The 21069-nt window shown below is 47.3% G+C and overlaps 1 protein-coding gene across 1 annotated transcript in view; it reads left to right on the top strand.

The window, feature by feature from the left end:
* Positions 1-912: 912 nt before the first annotated feature.
* Positions 913-21069, top strand: part of LOC103780597 (unconventional myosin-X-like) — a gene marked incomplete at its 3' end in the record, with an annotated part of 51385 nt that continues 31228 nt past the window's right edge. The window contains exons 1-3 of the mRNA XM_008948286.1: positions 913-1023; positions 13070-13168; positions 18937-19095. Coding sequence (XP_008946534.1) covers positions 913-1023; positions 13070-13168; positions 18937-19095 — 369 coding nt within the window. The remainder of the gene's footprint in view (positions 1024-13069; positions 13169-18936; positions 19096-21069) is intronic.

The raw sequence follows: 21069 nt of genomic DNA, 5'->3' as shown, positions 1-21069 counted from the left end.
GGGGGACCGTCCGCATCACTCCCTGCCGCCTCGGTCCCCTACCTCCTCGGTCCCTGCCACCTCGGTGCCTCTGACCAGTCACCTTCATGCCGGCGGGCAGAACGGGCTCCTCAGGAGCCGGGCTTGTCCCTGTTAGACCTGGGCTCTGGTCCCATGTGTGCCTGCAGCGCTCTTTCCTTCGGGGTTTACAACAGCCGTATTGCACTGCCAGGGTTGAAAGGAATGCACAGCGTTACTGCACGTGGTCCCGTGCCCTGCACAGTACAGACTCCCCAAAATTCTCTCTGCCTCTTTTCTTGCCTGAGCACACATAGATTTCCAGTCCAGCGTGATGCTGCCTTTGGTTGTGAGGGGTAGGTGGGTGTGAGGATGGGGCAGCCCTTGCCCTGTCATGCCCATGGCACCGACAGTGGGCACAGCAGACACCGTGGAGTCATGGGGCCATCCTGAGGTCTGTGGCTGAGCTCTGAAAGCCTCCTGGCTGCAAACAGGGGCATCAGGCATTCCTCCCCCCAACTCCAACCCGCTGTTGGTTTCCAAACCATTAAACCCAATGTCCGGCCCTTGCCGTGTCCTGGCTGATGCAGGGGGACTGCCAGCCCCTCCAGAGCAGCCCGTTGTTATTGGGCGTTGGGCTGGAGCAGCTGATGGGCCTGGACCTGCCCCCTCCCCGGTGAAGCACTTTCCTTATCAGAACAGATGTTCTCCCAGATCTGGCCCTTCAAGGAAGGAGTGGCTGGCCCGGGGGCTGTGGGGGGGGGCGGGCCCCGGCTGCCCGCGGCATGCGCAGCACATCGCCCCGATCCTGCCAGCCATTAACTGATTAACCTGCTGCTCCTGGAAGCCTGGGCCGCCTGTATCTAATCAGATGAAAGCCAGGATTTCCCAAAGGGCCTTTTCACCAGAGCCTTTATGGCCATCCCTCAGTCAGGAGGAACCTTCTGGCCTCTTGCAACAGTTGTAGCCACCGAGGAGCCTGAAGTGCCTGATGGGAATGGGACGCAGGAGAGTGGGTGCCCAGAGGTGCGTGTCTAAGCAAGTTGCACCCAGCAGAAAACTGCCTCGTCTGTCCATCTCCACTTGTCCAGGTGTGATTCTGCTATTATCTGGAGAAACAGAGATTTCCAGGGAAGGGTTGAGGGGCAGTCCTGAAGCCAGAGACTCTCTAGGAGTCTAACATCTCCTGTGAATCATAGGCTTAAGCCGTGGTGAAGCCAGGTAGCCAAGGCTGGAGAGTGTACATGGGAAAGCATCAAACTTTGCTTTGCAGGAAAGGCAGTGGGGGTTGGAGAGAGGGAATGTGGCTTCCCTGGAACGGGAATGTTTGGCATTTGTTGCACCCCAGACAGTCTTCCTCCTCCATGGGGTTTCTTGGTGGGATGACAATGCCTGAGCATAAGGGAGTTGCTCCACCTCTTTCTGCTGCAGCAGAAGCCAAGCTTGTCCCAGGGGATGCATGTCATCCCTTTTAATGAATAGCTTAAACCCCAGTGTGGTGTTGGTCTTCCCTTAGGAGGCTCCCATACTGTGCTTGCAGCATTTAGATACCACACTCAGCAATGTGGTCAGTGTCTGGGGTTAAGTGGGGATGCCGTGGGTCTTCCCAGCTTCCCTCGTTCCTCTCTCCGCATGCTGGAGACCAAAGGAGTTCCTATTCTTTGAAGTTTATCTATGATAAGTGATTTAATGACAGCTTCAACCTACTTATCATCCTGGCTCTGTCAAGGGTGGAATAGTTTCGGAAGGTCGTGCCAGATTGACACTGCTTACTAGGGATGGCAAGTTGGTGGGATGCGTGCTGCTGCCATTCTTGCCCTGCAGCATCCCAAGTGGTCCAGATTAGAAAGTCTTCATCCTCAGCAGGTAGTACAGCACAAAGATGTGTACTTCTACCACCTGATTTGCGGGCTGGCTCAGAGATGTGACAGATGATGCCTTTGCTCCAGCCAGGTATGAACAGAGGAGCTGAGATGGTGCGTGTGCTTTGCTGTCTCCTTTCTTGGCTGCTGCAGTGAGTCCCGTGCCCAGACAGGGAGGAGGGGCCCTGGAGGCCAGGGCTGTGGCATGGTGACGGATGATAATTTCCCTTCGTGTCTGGAGTGTGGGCAGGATGTGGGGTGACACAGAGGATGTGACTCGCTCTCCAATTCCCCCTGAGGCGCAGGAATGTCATGGTCAGGGTTAAAGGAGACAGTTCTCCCATCCAGTCCCTCTCTGCTCTCCAGTTAGAGTGACCAGCCAGCACAGCCCCATGGTCAGCCTGCACTGAGCAGCAGCTTCCAGTGGAGTCACAGATGCTGTCCTCCTTCTGCTCATGTGCCACTGGCTTAGAAATGCTGGCGTTTTAAGCAGTAAACAGTTTTCCTCACTGCTTTTTTGGTGAAATGCAGCACTTTTCATCTGTGTTGTAAAATATAACTCCCAAAGTCCTTAAGCTTTCTGACATAGAATGAGAAAGGCAGGGGGGATCCTGTGCTCGTGTCCTGCATGGCTGTGGTGGTCTGAACTGTCTCTACAGATGGCCTGAACTTCACTTACTGCCCCCCACCCTCCACTGACTGCAGCCTCCACTGCCTAGAGCCCATCTCTTGTGGCCTGGGACATCTGCCATGGAGGTAGGGAAGAGGAGCCACTTCTCCCAGGGCCACATGCAGACCAGACTGGAGTCTCAGGGTTCAGTCCATGGAGGAGTACAAGGACTACCTGAGTTGTCACCATGCATGCATATCGAGCTGCTTTCTTGGCCCCAAACTGAGACAGAGAGCAAGCAGCTCTGCCAGGTCTTTTTTGCTCTGGCAGCTTTACCCTAGCTGCTGCACAGGTATGCTGACTGCTTGGTGGAACTGGGAGGTGTTTGCCTACTCCACAAAGCCATCAGTCAGCCTGCAGAGTGTGGTCCTTTGTCAGCCATGTGATACTCAGTTGTGCATGCTGTCCTCCAGGTGTCTGATGGCTACTTACTCCTGGTGTAAACTCTGTGTAACCATTTGCAGACAGAGTACATGGGTAAGGAGAAGAGCTGAAGGGACTTGTGAATGCATCTTTGAAGTGTGGAGCCTGCCTTATTCTTGGGTGCAGCAGGTACAGGACCGGCCTGATTTTTGGTTGCGCATGCGATTCTCACCAGCTTTGAGCTCTTGGTTGAAGCTGCCTGGCTGCATCATTAAGAGATCAGTGTCCCCAGGGAGCCTGGCTTGTGCTGGGTGGAGAGGGCTAGTATATGGCATCGTGGACTGGATTTCTCAACATCTTGGTTTGCCCTCCCTGTGCTCCCTGCAGCTGGGTGAGGATGGAGTTCCTGTGAGAAAGGACCGTGCCTGGATGTCCTGGAGAATCCCTTCAGAGACTCCTGGCTGAGATGAGGAAAATGGTTCAGCTGACTTGATGACACTGACTGTGAGTGATGTGCTGTCTTTCCAGATAACAGTGAGCTGAGTGCTCATGAGGTACAAGCTTTGGCTTAGGAAAATGCATCTGGGAAAGAAACAGTAGATGCAGCATTGTTGTCTTCAGCAGTGGCTTCACCAAGCCTCATTCCTCCTCTCTGAGGAACATGTGCTTTGTTGACTTTCGTTGGAGACCTCCTCTTAGAAAAGAGGATCTGGAGGGGCTGGGAAGAGAAAGAGAAATGCTGACTATTACGTCCATGTTGTGCATGTAGTGCTCACTGAGTCAGTATGAACCAGAGTGAGCCCTCTCTAAGCAGTCTGCATAGTTCAGCTGAAGTACCACTGTCCCTGAAGGTGTGCATGGGGCTGGCGTAGCATGGATGCTCCTACCTGCAGAATCCTCCATCCCAGCCGAATCCCAGAACCATTCAGAGTGTTAAAGAGGCACTGTCCTTTGCCTGCAATTGGTGCCCTGTTCTGAAGCAGCAATTGCAGGGAAGAAAGCTCTTGTGCAAAGGTGACGTGAAGAAGTGTCTGGCGGGAGAGCGGGAGTCCTGTTAGCTCCCTCCTTAGGGCATTCATCTGGAGCCAGGCTTCGTGAGCTGAGGCCTTGTCAGATCCTATCAGCAGCACAGGGGGGGCTGGTGCGGGGGCTGGATGGGAGCCCCCGCCTGAAAGGAGCCAGGGCTCCCTGGGCCAGCCTGCAGCTGCCTCGTGCTGCCTCCATGCCACCTTGTACTGCTCTGGTTTCACTTCTTGCCTCACTTTTTCTTTTTTTTAACATAATAATCACAAATATTTCACAATCTCTTATTTCCCATTTTGCTTTGCTTTAAGGAGAATGTGTGAGCTATTTAAATGCGATCATTAAGACTGAAACTTCTGCGAGTCAGGGTTTCCTGGTTATCCTCCAGTTACCCCAGGCTCTGTGGTTCTATCTCTGGGTTTCCATACAAGCTTACACATCCAAGTTCAGCAGTGCCGTGGAGCTGAGTCCCAGGAAAAGCACCTGCAGAGAGCCTGTCTGCCATGCACAGCTCGGCACAGTGTCTGGGGGACTCCTGGGGCTCATCGTTCTAAATGCAATAATTATCGCAGCAACTGAACTGGTAGTGGGGCCTCTTGTAGATATAGTGATCAGTATATTTGATGAGAAGTTGGAAATTAGGGTTAGGACCGGGGCTGTGTATTAGTCCTGTTTATTCCTGCTACCTGCATAGCCAATGGTTAAGATTTGGCTGAATCACACTTTCTGGAAAAGCTGCTTATTTCTGGAGGATCCCCTGCTTTTTGCAGTTTCTTCAAGTGATTACACAACCTTGTTTTAAAAGAAGCTCTGCTTCATTTCTGAAGTATCTGGCAGCTCCATCCATTTTAATCTCCTGCTTCATGAGAGCTGTTTCATCCCAAATAACTGCTCTGCCTGCAAGAAATTATTCTCTGGCACCAAGTTGCCTCCGGGTTGCTGGCAAAGATGAGACAGCAGGTAGCAGAGCAGTGGTCTCAGTACTGCTGGCAGTGGTGTCCTCGCAGCAGAGTTCAGTTAAAGAGTATGCAGGGACTGAGGTGGGGTTTGCAGCCCATGCTGGGCCACATGCTGCTGTGATCCCCTATCAGTGTCTGGGCTAGATAGCGCAGCCCTAGCTCTGGCAAATCTACATAATGACATTAAGGTTTTCACAGGTCCTTTTGCATTACAAGGGACATTTCTGAATAGCAAAAATTACTTGAGTTTTTCCAGCTTTCTCTGGAAGGCTTCTTTCTCATACCTCTAAGCATGAGCAGTAAACTTCCTTACTCCTGTTTATACATCCCAGACATGCATCAGCTCTTGTTGCAACCAAATGTCCTGGGAGTGTCTGTTCAGCAATTCACAATCCTCTTTAGGTCTATGACTTTCCAGAAGACATTCCTCCGTTTGAAGTGCTCCTCGCATTCCTTCTCCCCTGAAGCTGACCTCTCACTTTGGCTGTATTTTAATCCCATTTTGTTCAAACAAGCAGGCTGTGGAATCCACACTGCTCTGATGGTCTCATCCTTGTGGGTATTTAGTGATCTACCAGATGTTGGCATCTGCTAGTACTGTCAGCACTATTTTGATTTTAGGTCCTTGATGAGAATACAAAATAGTACTGACCTGGTCTCTGCAGAGTTTTGTTAGAAACTCCCTCAATTAGTCATGATTTTCCCCATATGTAACAACTCTTCTGAGAGCTCATTTCTGCTGTTTGTTCCTCAAGGGCTGACTTGTCAGAGTTCTAGATGATCAATACCATGAGAATCTATTACTGTCCTGTTCATCTCTTAACTTGGATGCAAAGAAAGAAGTCGTCTTTTTGACTAGCCTTCTTTCCACTTGTTGACTGGCACTGGACAATGATTAAGGCTAGAGTAGCTTTAAGTTGGAAAAGCTGAAGGCAAAAGCTCTGTATTTTGCCTGGGATTGTTGGACTAAGCAGCCCATGGTTACTTGGGAAAATCCTGCTATTGCCTTCATTTAGGCCCTGACCCTTCCAGTCTCTTGGAATTTCCTCAGCATTTCCAGGCTTATCAGAAATGAATATCAGCTGGTGAAAAACTTTATGAGACAGACCTCTGGGAGCTCTTGGACCTGTTTATTTTTAAAATGTTTTACATCCTTTCCTTTTTTACTAATATATGGGAAAACACTTCAGTATCTCAGTGTGATACAAGAGGGGTACTTTCCAGGGGTATTTATTAAAAGCTTCTCTGTGTCTCCATTGTTATTCATAATGCTTCCATCCCAATCTTGTAATTGGGTGCTGCTACTAGCAACAGTCTTTGTCCCCAGTGATTTTTAGAAGAGAAAATAGTGAAACATGGACTCTACTGTCTTTACTGTTCCGGAGCTTCTTATTTGTGTGGGCTGTTTGCCCACTTTTCCCCACTGTCACTGTTATTTCCGATTGGCTGACAGTGCATCCCAGCTCAGAGGTGCTCCGCTTGCTTTCTGTGTGGTGTTTGAGGGAAAGACACTGCGGACGATCAAAACACCAGGGAAGTGTCTCACATGAAGACTTTATTAGTGAAATGACAAATAGGGGGAGACATGGCAGAAGAGCAGAAAATAATGGATGAGACAGAGAAGGTGGATTGGATTCATCTGTTCCTCTGCCTTTGACAGCGAGAAAAGGGATTTTCTGCTTCACAGTGAGGAGACTGATTGATTAAAAAGTGTACATTTCCATATAATGTGTGAGGAGATGGTAGAACTTCACATGGCAGGGAATTGTTGAAGTCAGGGTTGTGGCAAGTTGCAAAAAGGTGTTGGCCATAATCCCAAATTACGACTAATAAACATTGTAGGAGAAATACTGTTTTAGGGGTCTTACCTGGGATTTTTACAAAATGCATTGCATTGCGGCTGCTCGGAGGCGGGATGCTGGAGTGGGGGTGTTTCTGTGTACTGCTTTATCCTTGTGGCTTCTGAGGCACTGAGCTCTCCTCTGTGCCCCTGAAAAGCCACTCAGCCATCCTTCAGCCCCACTTCAGCCTTGAGGCCATTGGCCAAATTTAAAAGAGGGACAGAGCTGCAAGGAAGATTCCTTGCTATATATTTGGTGTCAAGAGGGAGAGGAGATCCAAAGCAATGTTCAGTTTGAGGGCAGGGCAGGGTTAGCTCTTCACTTGCTCATTTTGGAGCTGCTAAGTGGTCAGTGAAAGTTTTGCTAGGGCCAGGCTGGCCTTTTGCACATGCTGTGTTGCCTCCTTCCTTTCAGGGCTACAGAGATGTGGGAAAAGCATTGTGTCTGTGACGTGTGGGATGTTCAGAGATAGGGAATACAGAACTGTAGAGAGCCATGTGAGTAATGTGCCCTAAGGAATGACTTGTTTTAATACAAGTTTTAGGTTGGAAAGAGCTCAGAGAGAAGGCATATGAGTGGTCCTGGATTTTATGAACTGAACTTCAGTATGCATTTTCTAAACTGGTGAGAGGTTCTCAGGTGGCTGCAAACTATAGGATCACTGCTTCACCTGAGGGCAGTGACTCCACTGTCCATGGTGGAATTGCAGGGGGCAGCTCATCTTAAACTGATCCTGGAGAGAGCTTGCAGTGAAGTCTGGAAGGATGCACACCTGCCTCCTCTCTGGGCTCATGGCAAGGCGCAGCTTTGTAAACTGGGAAAACAGTAGGGAGTTCGGTTCCTCCAGTCTCATGGTGAAGAGCTGGTGTGGTTGCTCTTTAGGAGAACAAGAAATACCTTAAAAGACCAGGCATTTCCTGGGGGATCTCTGAAGTTGGGAGATGTGCAGGAGAGTGGGGAGAAGAGAAGCTGTGCAGAAGCCAGACTGGGGGAGGAGGGAGGAACAGAACAGATGGAAGGGGGAGGTGAAAGTAGGGTGGGAAGCAGTGCACATACATCAGTGACCAGAAGTGACAAACTGCTCTTAGATGATTTCAAATGCACAACCCTTTTCCTGATACTGCTCTTCTGCAGAGCTGCTGGCAGACTGAGGGCTTTGCTCCTTAATTAGCAAGGAATGGGGCTGCTAATTGGGAGAACTAGTCTGAGTCATGGGCTCAGCTTGGGCTGCAGCTCTGGAGCAGCAGGACCCATAACTGCAGCTTTGTGCTCAGCACTGTTGGCTTGCAGAGGCTGCCTGGTCTAAGTGGGCTGCTGTATGGGAACCATGGGTCGTTTCTGAGTGAAATGAGTCCCTTTTTTGTTTTGCAGTGTGTCATCCTTGTGCTTTACAAGAAGTAGACTTTGTTTTTTTCCCCGTTATCCCTGCTGCTGCAGGTATTGTCCCTATTCCCAGTTGCTCCGTGTTGGCTGCTGCCAGCTCAGCTGTTCTTGCTTCTGTCTCTCTCTTACCTGTGGCCTCCTGTGTTGTCCTCTTGCTTCCAGCAGCTGGTGTAGGTTTTGCTGATGGGGTATAACCTAGGGCCTGGCTGTATGACTTCATTTCAGCCTGACATCAGAAAAACAGCAAGGTTGCATTCCTTCCCGTATGGGTCTAGGATGTCAGAGACTCCCCCTCCCCACCAATCTTGTATCCATTAGCTAAGTCTCTTTATATCTGTCCTATCACTTATTCATGATCATCTAGATCAATCTGTTGAAAAGTGCATTTATTGAAACCTGATCATGGCTTTGTCTGGATTGCAAGGGCCTTTCTAGCCCAATCACTGCTGTGTGGTCTACAACCACAAAGCCCATTGAGGCTGAGAAGAGAGCTGGCTTAGCATGGTGCTGCTTCCAAGCCTAGGAACATGCAGATCCATCATCAGGAAAAACACAAGGCTTGGATGCCTAATGTCCACTGAACGGCCTCAATGAGCCAGGCGGACAACGGGATGTATATTCATAATGCTTAGCTGAAAAACTTACAGCACCCACAGAGATTTTTGGCTTGACTCACAGTACAGGCATGTACATTTTTGAGATGCCCCCTGTAGAATGGCTGCAGGAGTGATCAGGGATAGTTACCCAAACCAAGGCACTGCAAGAGCCTCTTGTAGTATTGTGTTTGCACATAGATCTGGAGGCTAAGAGAGCTGTGTTCATTCACAAAGAAAACATTATAAAAACATTCCTTAATGGAAGTAGGAGACAAATTGTATGCATATTTCATACGCTGGAAGGTGTCTTCCAACCAAAAGCACTTTTCTTCTCTGAATAACTCCTGGAAAATTGATGCACCCATCCTGTTCGTAGCCCCTCCTGAGCATGTTGCTCCTGGGAGTTATGCAGGTTTGTGCACAAGGAGGAGTGAGGTATCTGAGTGCTGCTGGAGAGAGGCAGCACTGCTAACTGCCCCCTCAAATTCCATACAGTTGGGGCAGCTTGTTCTTGCTTGTGTCTGGGAAGAAGCAGTTTCTGGAAGAGAGAGGACATCCTGGGGGAACACGATGATTCAAGGCTAGTCCAGACTACACAAGTAAGAGGAGAGCAGGATATGATGACCTGTTTCTGAAGTGTGGTGCAGTTGCAGAGTAGTGGCTTGCTCGTGTCGATCCCTGAATGTGTCTCGTGCTGGGCTGGGAGGCCCTGCAGAGGCAAAGGCACCTGCAGGTACAGATTTCTGCGTCTTGTCCTCTGGAGCTTACTTATGCTCTCAGTAGCTGGACAGCCGATGAGGAGGGGGCACGCGCTGGCGGCTGCGCACTCTGCTTTAATGCGTGGGTACCTTGCTTCTGCAGTCGGGGTTGCGTGCTGCTCGTCTGCCTCTGTGGCCCTTCCCTGGGCCACAGGGTACAAGATTTATTTCTAACTCTAGGATCCTAAAGTGCCAGGTGTTGTGTGAACGGAACAAAATAACATCTTAGAGTTTACTGCCCACGGTGGAAGACATCATGGTGTGAGAGTGAGGCAGTACTGATGAAACACTGCTTTTGGTATGCAAGCGACTTTATTTTCTAAATTATAACCCCATGTTATGGGATCAGTTTTCAGGATTGTGCTTTGCTATGCACTTTGTGGCAAGGCCAGTTCATGGACAGATTGTCTCTGAGGCCATAGGAATGAGGATGTTGATCTCTAAGAGTTCATTTAACATCCAAGTGACCTACTCTTGATACAGGAACTCCGGTACATTACTACTTTGTTCTTTCTTTCAGTACCTCTTTTGTTGCTCCACTTGACAAAACCACCCCTAACAAACTCCTAGTTAAAAGAAGAATTGGGAGGGGATGAGCAGTTGTCATCAATATAACTCAGGTTAACCATCAGCTTAATTTGATGGAAGTGGTTACAGGAAATCATCACTTTGCTTCCTTAGCTGTCTTTTAATGTGTTCTTTTCAAATCAGTCCTTGCTTGTTGTTTCGTTTTGTTCAACTGTTGTGTCTCAGGATGTAGGCAAGCACTTCTGTATCCCAGTTTAGAAACTGAGTATATTTTTACTCTTGAGATAGGAGAGCAGAGTTTTTTCCATCATCTGTGACACCTGTGGGAGCTGGGACACCCCGGAGCTGGCAGGCTGCTGCGCTGCAGTGCTGGGCCATGCTCTGTTTTGCTGCCCTTGCTTCTGCAGTGGAAGTTCAGCCTCACTGCCTGGCAGTTCTGGGAAGTTTTCTGCTCAATTTAATCCTTTCAACTGATCAATGAAATGTGTGGTATTGGAGGAGAGAGAAGTGATGTGAGGGCAGTCTCTCTGGTGTCACCATCTGTTTCTGTGTTTAGTCAAGGCTCCTTGGGGAATTTCATGTTTAGAAAAAAGGGCTGATGGAAGGGGATGCACTAAAACAAACTCAGCCTTTCAGGAAATGGGGTCTATGCTGGGCAGAAGTTACAATAATTATTTGCTCTGTGGTTCTTATTCTGGCTGTCTCAGCATGACGTCCCTTTTGGAAGCAACATAAATGGGTCCAGTTATTCTACTGGGCAGAGGCAATTACTGTTGTAAAAACGGCTACACATCAAAGTAAACTGAAGTAAGTAGTTCTGGGCAGCTGAAATGCCACAGTGCCTGGCAGTTTCATCGTGTTGCCTTCTCTGTAACAAGCAGAAGGATTTGCCACAAGTCTATAGGAAATGGTGCACCATTGTACAAAAGAACCACATCTCCTTTTGCGAATATTTGTTACTACTTTTGCATGTGAACTTCTGGGAAAACAGTCTGGGTCATTCTAGACTTTCTGACGATTTTTAGATGTTGACAATACCAGAGGGATCTCATTGTCCATCTCCCTCTTTTTCCTTCTAAATGGTATCTAGTAAGTGTTCATGCGTGTGGAGTCTCTCTGTTATGTGTCACATTATCAGCTATCACTCTCTCCTGCAGGCTCCTGGGTTACTGGTGTGTGAAGGCACTGAAATGCACTGTTAAGAATGAGTGTTTATGATAAGTATATTAGAAAAAGTTTTCTTTCATCCCACTGTTGAGAACTCCAGACACAACTTTGCTCCTTTCTGACTCTCTGCTTTATACTGTGATGGTAGTAGGAGCCTTTGGTGAAAGTAGCATAAAGATCTACTAATGTGTGTTGCTATTCATATGTTTATGCGGGATGGTCAGAGCGTAATTTGGGAAACAGGATTTCTGAACAGCAGTGTCTTGCCCAGATGCCTCAAGGACACTTTGTCTCGAGCATCAAGAGTTTCAGAAAATGTGATAGGACGGCATGAAGACCTCTACGTAGTTCTTCAAAATTGTATTCAATGTGTTGCTTATCAGCTCTCTGGGATCTTGAAACTTTGATCTTTAACATAACATAAGAACACATTTATTTCTATTGCTGTTGCTCAAAGGCCATGAGCGTGATCTTCACACACTAGCCTTGGGTTTCGGTACTGATCAGATGCACTGGTGCTTTTCATTCACTTGATGAGGGGAAATTAATCTGCCTGCTGTGGAAACTCTAGAGCAGAACACAGCAGCAAAACTAGAATTATGTAGGTCTTTTTTAATGTCATGAAAACCAGTTCTTTTATTGGGAGGATTGGAGGTTGGCCAGTAGACTTATTTTCTACAATAAGGAAAATCCAGGGTACTAAAGTGTTTACAGTGACTGAAGTAGTTTAAAATGAAAATGAATCATTAAAAATAGAATCAGTGTTCCACATTCTGTATAATGTAATACAGAAATACTGTTGCATCTCTTCAGACGTAATAAGCCTATAAGCAAAGAGCTAATGGTGCTGACAGGTTTAAGAGGCTAGGAAGGGCTCTTATAATCAATAACTTAGGGGCAGAAAACAAATTGGGAAGAAAGTGGGTCTATGAATCGATGAAAAACAGAATGGCCTTAATGTCACTTGACAGATCAGCACTTTGGCTTCTCTCAGTACCTGTCTGACAGAGTTTATATTATTTCCATGGAAAGACGTGGAACAGATTAGTTTGCAAAAACTGAAATGCAGTGTGATGTTATGCCTAATTCTGTGTAGCTTCAGGTTGTGCTCTCCCTGATTTGCCTTTGTGCTCCTGCTCCTTCCCTTGTACCAGGTCCCACAGTCAGGCAGGGCAGAAGAGGCTGATCCAGCAAGCTGATTTCCCCTGTGCTTTTTTGGTAGGCAAGCTATGAGATCTGCTTGCCCTGCAGATCCCTGCATGTGTTCTCAAAAGTCTGACTTTGTGCTCAGTGTTGTCTTGAGAGATGCTGAGCAACTCAAGATGATGTAGTGTGTGTGAAGCTATATATACATGAGGGTCATGGTATATACATCAGTGTGTATATACATCAGAGAAACACTCAAGTCATGTCATTTACTGAAGGAAACTTGCAGCAGAGCAAACAGAGCTCTGTGAAGTCTAGTTGCTGACGATTGCTGGAAGCATTTTGACTTACAATGATGTGTGGGTGTATGAAATTGTAAACATGTTTTATTTACATTTTCTATTATTATTGTAGCATGACTTTTAATGTTTGGCTAGTCTAAGTTTGAAAATATTTAGACAGTTAAACCCACTATTCTGTGTGTTTGTATCTTTCCTTGACTCTTTCTATAAAAGCTGTTGTTTCCTTACATTGGTTTCCACATGAAGTTGATTAAAACTACTATTTTTCCCCCTCATGTTACATTAAAAAAAAAATCAAAACCAGTTTCTCTTAAGCATAAGTAGAACTTGCTTAAAAATTTTAAGCAGCTGTGGCTTGGAAGTAGCCTTTGAGTACTGCCACTTCCCCCAGCTTTCCTTGTGTGTTTGCACCCTGTGTGCAGGTCTCACAGGCTCCAGTTCTTTCTGATGGGAGGTCCTTCTGTTTTTTTGCAGGGTGCCAGGGTCTGGCTGCGGGAGCAGGACCAGCTGCAGCCATGCACTGTTGGCTCATGTGCCGATGGAAATGTGCTCTTCACCTCAGATTATGGCATGGTAAGTGAAGATTGCATGAGGCTGTAGCCTATGCCAAATTGCAAGGTGGACTTCTTGGTCTTGCGTGACCTTCGTGCTAAAAGGAAATTTATCAACTGAAATGCTGCAAGTGACCCGGCCCTGTCACAAACCATGGCAAAGGTCTAACAATGGTTAAAAGTAGAAGATTGTTCTCTTTCTTCCATTCATTTGACTGCTCACCTCACTTTGCTTGGTCTTTCTGTGCCATCTTTGAAGGAGTTGTTTTAACAGCCTGACAAAACCATTATACTGGCAAAATGGTCCTAGGAAGGAGGCAGCTCCACCAACTAAGCAGCCCTTTCTGCCAGCATGTGCTTCTTGTAAGCTGTGCTGCTGTAAGGGCTGTTGTGTTCACCACCGTCTGCTTCAGCAGCTTTTGCCATCAGATCTTTGGGTCAAAAGCATGTGGAAGTGAGCTCCCCGTGTGAGTCAGCAGTGTAAGTGCGGCAGTGACATATAGGACAATCCAGCAAGGCAGCTGAGCTTCTCTGAGAGCAGAGCTCACTGCTAGTGATGGGGGTCAGATCTTTTCTCTGCCCTATTTCCAGCCCAGTGTTCCTTGTGGTTCCCTGGTGTGCCTGCTGCAGTGCTTGTGGAGTAAGGGACATCTGGGGATCATCCCGGTCTTCAGAGAGTCAGCTTGGCTCCCTAGCCCTGGGAAAACTAGTCACTGCCTTCACTGAGGTTCTTGGTGAGTCAAACTGGTGCCTGGACTGAGAGAAGGGTGGGGAAATGGGCAGGACTCTGACCTCCAGCAGTGAGCAACTCAATTTGCTGAGCTGTTTTGGTGAATGGTACTCTGCAGGCAGCTTCTTTATTACAGAAAGTTGGACAATTCTTTTTTTTCTAGATTTTTACCTGGCAAACAAAGGAGGATGTGGGAAGAAAGGGATTTTAGGACTCCAGCTTGTGAAGAGTCAGTGGTAGGACTGTCATATTTTTCAGTCTTGCTTTGAAAGGCCTAGATTTCAAACTATCAATCCTTTATAAAAGAGACTGATTTGTTTCTCAGAGACAGAGACTCAGCTACCAGATACATAGGTTTCCCACCTGGTTACTCTCATCTCTCAAATCCTTTTCTGAGGAGCTGCCTTGTTTTGGGAGTGCTGGATAGTCACTAATTCATTTTAAGAGACCACAGGGGCATTCATCAAAGGTAATGCAGCAACCTGCCAAGAGTCAACAAATGGTGAATACTTCTGTGACTCCCAGACTTGTTCCTGTCTCTTCCGCTAGAGTGCTGTGGCCTTGGAAAATCCTCTGACCCCACCTGCGCCTCTGAAAGGACACCAGAGATCCCACCACAGAGCCAGCTGAGTGGGTGCACCCACTGCCAACCTGTGTCTGTGCTTGAAAATGTGTACAGGATAGTGCTGGGTGGAGTCACAGGTCTAAAAAAACCTGGATTTGTTTTCTTTCCTCCATGAGAGAAGAACCAACTAGGCTGAAGGGCCATGTGCTTTATGGCTTATGCAGAAAAAGCACATCGTGATAATTAAAGGGCTTGCTTTATTCAGTGCTCTCCACAATAGTTTCTCTATGTGTTCCCCTCACCTGCTGCCTTCATTGCTGCAGAACTGCAGGAGGCTGTCTAACGACAGGAGGCTGTCGTACCCCAGGTGAAAACTCGGATGGAAGCATCCTCACTTTACTTTAGGTTGTATGGGCCTGTTGATCCCCCTGATTTAGGATCCCTAAATCTAGTGTTCTCATGTTTGCTGTGGCCCAGCATCCTTGCAGCTCTTGCAGCTCTGACATAAGAAGTCCAGTCATGCTTCAGAGCTTTTGCTATTTTTTTTTTTACTTCCTTAAAAACACCTCAAGCAACAAATCCATCAGAAAAGTGATTTCCTGGGAGGAAAGGAGGAGCTGATACTTACAAAATACAAGACTGGAAACCAGTCCAGACAGACCAGCCAAATGCTTTATGGACAAACATAACTTAGATGCTGGGTGGGAGCTTTTCTCACACGTTTAGGGTTGCACTAGTGGATGGCTTTGAAGTTGAGAAGGAATAATTTCGTGGCAGTCCCTATCTTGGCTTGTCTGCTGGCCGGGTTTTGCTTTATTCCTGACCGTTGCAGGGGCTTGGAGAGAATCCTGGCCATTTTGTTCTGACTGTATGCTAAATCTGAGACAAAATCAGTTTATCACTGGGGAGAAAGAAGAAAGCTTTGGCCATGTTGTGAGGTGCCTGTGTCATATTTGATAGGTTCTTTGTAGTTAGACTGAAAGCTGATGGTTTTTCTTCCCAAATAATAAAGATCTGCTTATTAACACTTAAAACCTTCTGTTTGACTTGTTGGGAAAGGGAAATTCTAGAGGCAGCTCTGCTGAGAGATCAGTTTCTGTGTTCTCACTTGCTTCAGGCAAAATCAGCCAGGATATTCAGCTTGGCAGCGCAAGCTGCTGAAGCTGCCTGGCTTACCTTACCTGGAACAGGATGATGGAGAGCATGTTCCTCCAAACTGCTCTCCTGGCAGATTGATGGAGGGGTCCAGAAGTGAGCAGTGGGGTAACAAGAGCCTCTTTACTGTGGTGGCTGGAGGTGGGAAAGGACCTGGCTGGTCTGGATCAGTGCAGCACCTCTCAAGCTCTAAGGGCAGAGGGCCAGCATGTCTGGGTCATGTTTGTGTCTCAAATCTCTGAGCTCCTCAGGGAAATCCCCTTTGACACAATCTTGAGAACAAAAAGCCACCACATGTCTGTCTCCAGGACCCTGGATGATCCCTGCAGCCTATGGTGATCTTTTGGGACACTTGTCCACTCAGCTATTTCCCCATATGTTTTCTTAACACTTGTCTTCTAGCCCAAGTGTTCACAAGTGCTGACAATGCAGTGGTAAATAAGTAAGTGACAGGCAGATCTAAGGAAAGATCACATCATACTGTTTTGGATTTGTCCCCTTCCAAAATTTGTCAAGGTCAGCAGAGAAGAGAGAGACAGGGTGGTTTGCTGCCTCATGGTTTGAAGTACTGTAGTGGTTTTGCTCCTGTCAGAGTCCAGTTCATGTTGTGCATCTGCATCTTGTACTCCCCTGAATTTAATTGTCCTATTTTCCCTTCCTTCTCTCAGAGTTCTCTTGTGGAAGTACTCAAGGCCTCTGCACTGAAGAAGAAGAAGAAAAAAAAGTTGATGTGTTTTTTTTGGTCTATGCTTGCAGAGTTGGGGGTCCTTCTGCTGGCAGACTCCTACCTCTCTGGTACACAGGCGTGGAAGTGCTATGGAGAAGACTAGAGAGGCTTGGAGAGAGCCTGTGTGCTGGAGTGGGCTTTGTTCTAGTTCATGAACATGAACTATGTATTTTTGGAAGCCTCCTGGCTAGTGAGAATTGGGTTTTGGGGCAGTCTCCCAGCGAAAGAGACCGAGTCCTTGTCGCATTATGTCTGACTGGGCAGACCTGGGGCAAACACATCTGTGGAAATGGGCCTGCTCCTCATCCCCAGCTCTCTCCAGGAACAGAGCTGCTCTTTTGATTGCACAGGCTTTCGCAGGCATCGGGGAGTGGGGGGGATTGCCTTGTAAAGGGATCCTGTGCCAGGTTGCTCCTTCCCCACCCTGGCAAGGGAGCAGGCTCAGATCTGAGAAGGGTGGTCGCTGGGCACCTGCAACACACTGCAGTGATGGCTGCCCTGCAAGGGACTTGCAAGGGTGGATCGCTGGGGGGGCAGGGTGACCTCATTCTGTCTTCAGCCTGCAGCTGCGTGGATGGCCTCTCCCTAGCAGCTATGGCAGCCTGAGGACTCCACCAAAGCAGGCAGGAGAAACCAGCTAGATCAATGCTCTAGGTCGTGCTTCATTCTCTCTGGAGTCTGTCAGTGTCCTGTCGGCACCTGGGGATGGAAATATGCTAGAGACCAGAGCCCCAGAAGGGAAGGAAAACCCCAAGTTTCTTTTGGAAGGGTTATTGCGGGCCAGTTTGCTTCTCCAGGCTGCCTGTATGGAGCCTCCCATCTGTCTTATCTTGGGTCTTACCATCTAGTGCAGCTTGGGATGCTGGGTGGGAGATGGCACATGGTTGAATTTAAGAGTGGGAAGCAACTGAAATAACTTCTGTGAAATGCCAGCATCGTGCTTGAGGGGGAGGAAAGGAGGGCCAGGATGTGGATATGGTGGAGGGGAACAGTCACATAATCTCAGCTGTGTTGAAAGGGGTGAAGAAGATGACCTGATAGCAGAAGAGTGGGTTTATTGAGGAGGAGAGAGCTTTAGCAGGAAGGATGCAGCAATTGAAGCAAGAAGGGTGCAACTGCATAGAGAGAGAAGTGGGTACTTCCCAGAGCAATGCTGGAAGTTAATAGCTGTCACTGTACCAACACTTTGAAAGCTGCATCGTACACTGTCACAGTTTGGGATCAGAACCAGTAACAGATGCTCTCTGCTAACCCACCTTCTTAACCCCCCAAATTTTTTTAAAGAGAAAGGGAATAAGGGAGAGAGACTTATAGATTAGATAAGGAAAACAGCTCTAATTCTACTACTACAGGTAATAGTAGTAATAATAATAAAATGGAATATATATACAAATATATACAAAACCAGTATTGAACCCCCTGACCCCTCAATGGCAATATGTCAGCATCATCCCTGGCTGGGGAGCAGCCCCTGGGGAAAGGTCCCAGGCTGGACTCAGCCACAAATGGCAGCTGGGTACAGGGGCTGGAGTCTGGAACGTGGGTCAGGAACACACACTCGGGATCAAAGGCAGGATGGATGGAGTCCTCCTCAGGTGCCGGCCACTGCAGAAGCAGCAAAAGCAAGCAAGAAGGCAGAAGAGAGATGGCAGGGGCTTGCTCCTCCTGATCCTTCAGTTTTTATACTGAATATGAGGGATATGGGATGGAATACCCCACTGGTGAACCTTAGGGTTGCTTATCTTGTCCGCTTCTCCCTGCAGGTGCAGCTTTACTTTCTGCCCCTCTCTTTGTGGTACAGAAGATTAGCAGTGGCCTTGGTCTGCATACCAATCCCTGGCAGTAACTCTAAACACGGAGTGTTATCACTGCTAAAAGCAGACAGTCTGTGAAAATATGGTGTTAGCTTCAGACAGAGCAGTTAATTAAAAGAGCTTTAGCTGAAAAGTTAAATCATTGAACAGAAGCAACTCTGTTCTGCCCCAAACCAGGGCATACACATACACGCCAGCATACCCACAGGATGTCATTACTTCATTGTGCTTCTCGTCTGCTTTACTTTCCTTTCTTTTGACATGACAACCTCTCCCAGACACTTTGACGGCTCCTATGGAGAGTGCAAGGCCAAACTCGGAATCTGAATAAGCTTTGCCCTAACCTGCGCCCACGGTCAAAGACATGATCTCACCTAGGTGTTTTTGAAAGACTGTTTCTGGTCTCTTGGGAGTAGCTGCTATCATTATTCAGGGTCATGAGTGCAGAGTGTAGTACCTGTCCAGCCTAGGGCAGCTGGAGGCTGCTGCCCTGCACCTGCTAAGGGGATTTCAGTAAAAATCAAGTAACCTTCCATTGATCTATCAGTGTGAGTAGTGAAGTTGAGAGACTGACTGTAGCAAAAGGGAGTGTGCTGTATAGTTTCTGGCCAGAGAGCTCAAATAGGTAAGAATAGGAATAGAAGAATGACTATAAAAATAGGGAGCAAATCTGTGCCTTATGCATTTCCTCTTCCAGTGCTGAAATGTAAAGGTGTGGAAAGGGTCATGTTTCTGATAGGAAATCAGACCATATACCCGGGTGTAATAAGCTTATTTGTCCTTCTCCCCATCCTTCTAGGTATTCCAGTACCCCAAAGCTTCCCTTTCCAGAGAAAAGGTCTTGCCAATGCATCAGAGCAGCATTGATGGGGTAGAAGATATGTCCATGCTGGGAGATCTGCATGAAGCTGCCATCCTGCTTAACCTGCACCAGCGCTACCAACATGGTAACATCTATGTAAGTGCTCAGGATGGGCCACATCCCTTGTGGCTAATGATTTCTGTTTAGCTTTGGGGCTGCTACTTTGCATGTGCAATACTGATTTTTAGCATTGTTTCCTGAGCGTTGTTTCATGTGGATAGAAGTGGACATTGCTGCCAGCTCCATCAGCCCTGTGAGATCCTACCCTTACCAGAGGAGCCTCTTTGCATTTATGGAAGAACTTCCAAAACATGAACATTCACCTTTAGGCTTAATGGTATTATGTAGCTCTGTCCTCCATGAGCATCCATGTTTTACAAAGCTGGTGTTCATGTTCTCTGAATTCCCCATTAATCCTGTTCAGAGGTTTATGTGGCCAAGCAGTCTGGAAAGTGCAGTGTGCATGGGCTGTTGCTGAGTATCCCACCTGATCCAGATAAAGCTACTGCTCAATGTAACTAGGCAAGCAAACCTGCTGCCTAATTCTTCTGCTTTTACATGCAGTTGTGCCTTTTTTGAGTTGCTCTGCTCTCTCTGCACAGATGAATTCTCAAAGCATCTCCTCATTTCCCTCTTGGTCCCTCAGGAAGGAGGCAAGTATCCGGAAAGGGACTTGTGAGGGAAAGCACACCTGGGTGTAGGCACCCCTGGAGTGATGGGTTGGCAGCGCGCTCTGCTGGGACTTGGAGAGGACAAGGAGGATAGATCACAAGGACTGCCTTACCTTGCTTAACGCTTACCTTGCTTGTCCATGCTATGTGCACTCAGAGTTTTACAAAGTATGACAGGAAAAATGTAAATCTCCCTCTGTTGCATAGCAACTGTTACCCAGGCAACCAAACCATATGCACCTGTATTCCAGAAAATGATCAATGAAGTGACCCCATTTCTGAACTATCTCCTGCACCGGGATGCAGAGGAGACTTCAAATTCTCTTTTTTTTTTGTTGCTGTAGACTCCCTTGCCTTTTGTTTATCAACACAACCTTGTGACCTTGTGGCAGTAACCCAGTGCACACTCTCTTTTGATGGCCCTTGTCCTTGCTTCTCTTCCTGACCTGTATTTGATATGTGCTGTGTGTCTGTGCAGCTCTTTGCCTATTTGGGTATATTCCTTCTGTTTCTTCTTCCTCATGCTTTGAGATGTGAGGCAGGATTCTCTCCTTTTTCAGTCTGTGCCTTGCACCAGAAATGGCACAACACTATCACTGTGACTGTGTCACAGCAGTCGTGTCTCCTTAAGCCTCTCCTCTAGCTCTGGTACGTCATTCCTTCTCCTATTCAGCATTAGGTCTGTGTCTTTTCCATCTGTGTGTTAATGTTTAAGTATGATGTCAGTTTTTGCCTGTATGTAGTGCACGAATGTTAGCTCTGCACCTTGGATCTGAATTTTTTTGAAATTTATGAAGGGACCTGACTTCTGTAACATGCTCAGTGCTGGGAGGAACCCCTCAGTGAAGGAATGTAAACACCTCCTTGAGTGGGACTTTGTCTGGGTATATGGTTGTGCAATGTCTGACCTGGAGAACAGCAAACTGTACAAGTACTGTTCTGTATTTCTGCAGTGCAGGCATTAATATTGCAATTGCCTTATCACTATTAGTTTTTGCTATAACCCAGATAGTTTTCAGTTACTCGGAAAGTAAGAATGTTGGCTGTAGTGCCACCTAATGATTTGCAGTGACCTGTGAGTACTGGGAATGTTAGACTGCTTGAGTTCGTTTAACATCCTCAAAAGTCTCCACAGATAGAACATAGTCAGCTAAGATTGCAGATGAAGCTATACTAAGAGGAGTTAACTTGTCAGTCAGGCCAAAAGTATTTGGAAGGAAATAAAAGAGATCAAAAACAAGTGAAGAAATATAATTGTTTTCTGGAAAACAAATTCACCTGAAGGAATGGGTAACCTGGAGTAGTGGCAACTAGTATTTAAAATAATAATAAATAGGTCATAATAAAAAATAATTAGTGAGAGGGTGGAAAAGTGAGCATGTGAAGTGGACGACTGCTG

The sequence above is a fragment of the Merops nubicus genome, unplaced genomic scaffold (genome assembly GCF_000691845.1).
Source record: "Merops nubicus isolate BGI_N331 unplaced genomic scaffold, ASM69184v1 scaffold27299, whole genome shotgun sequence".
In the NCBI taxonomy this organism is placed as follows: domain Eukaryota; kingdom Metazoa; phylum Chordata; class Aves; order Coraciiformes; family Meropidae; genus Merops; species Merops nubicus.
Note: the sequence above shows the minus strand (reverse complement) of the source record. Positions and strands in the feature narration are given on the sequence as shown.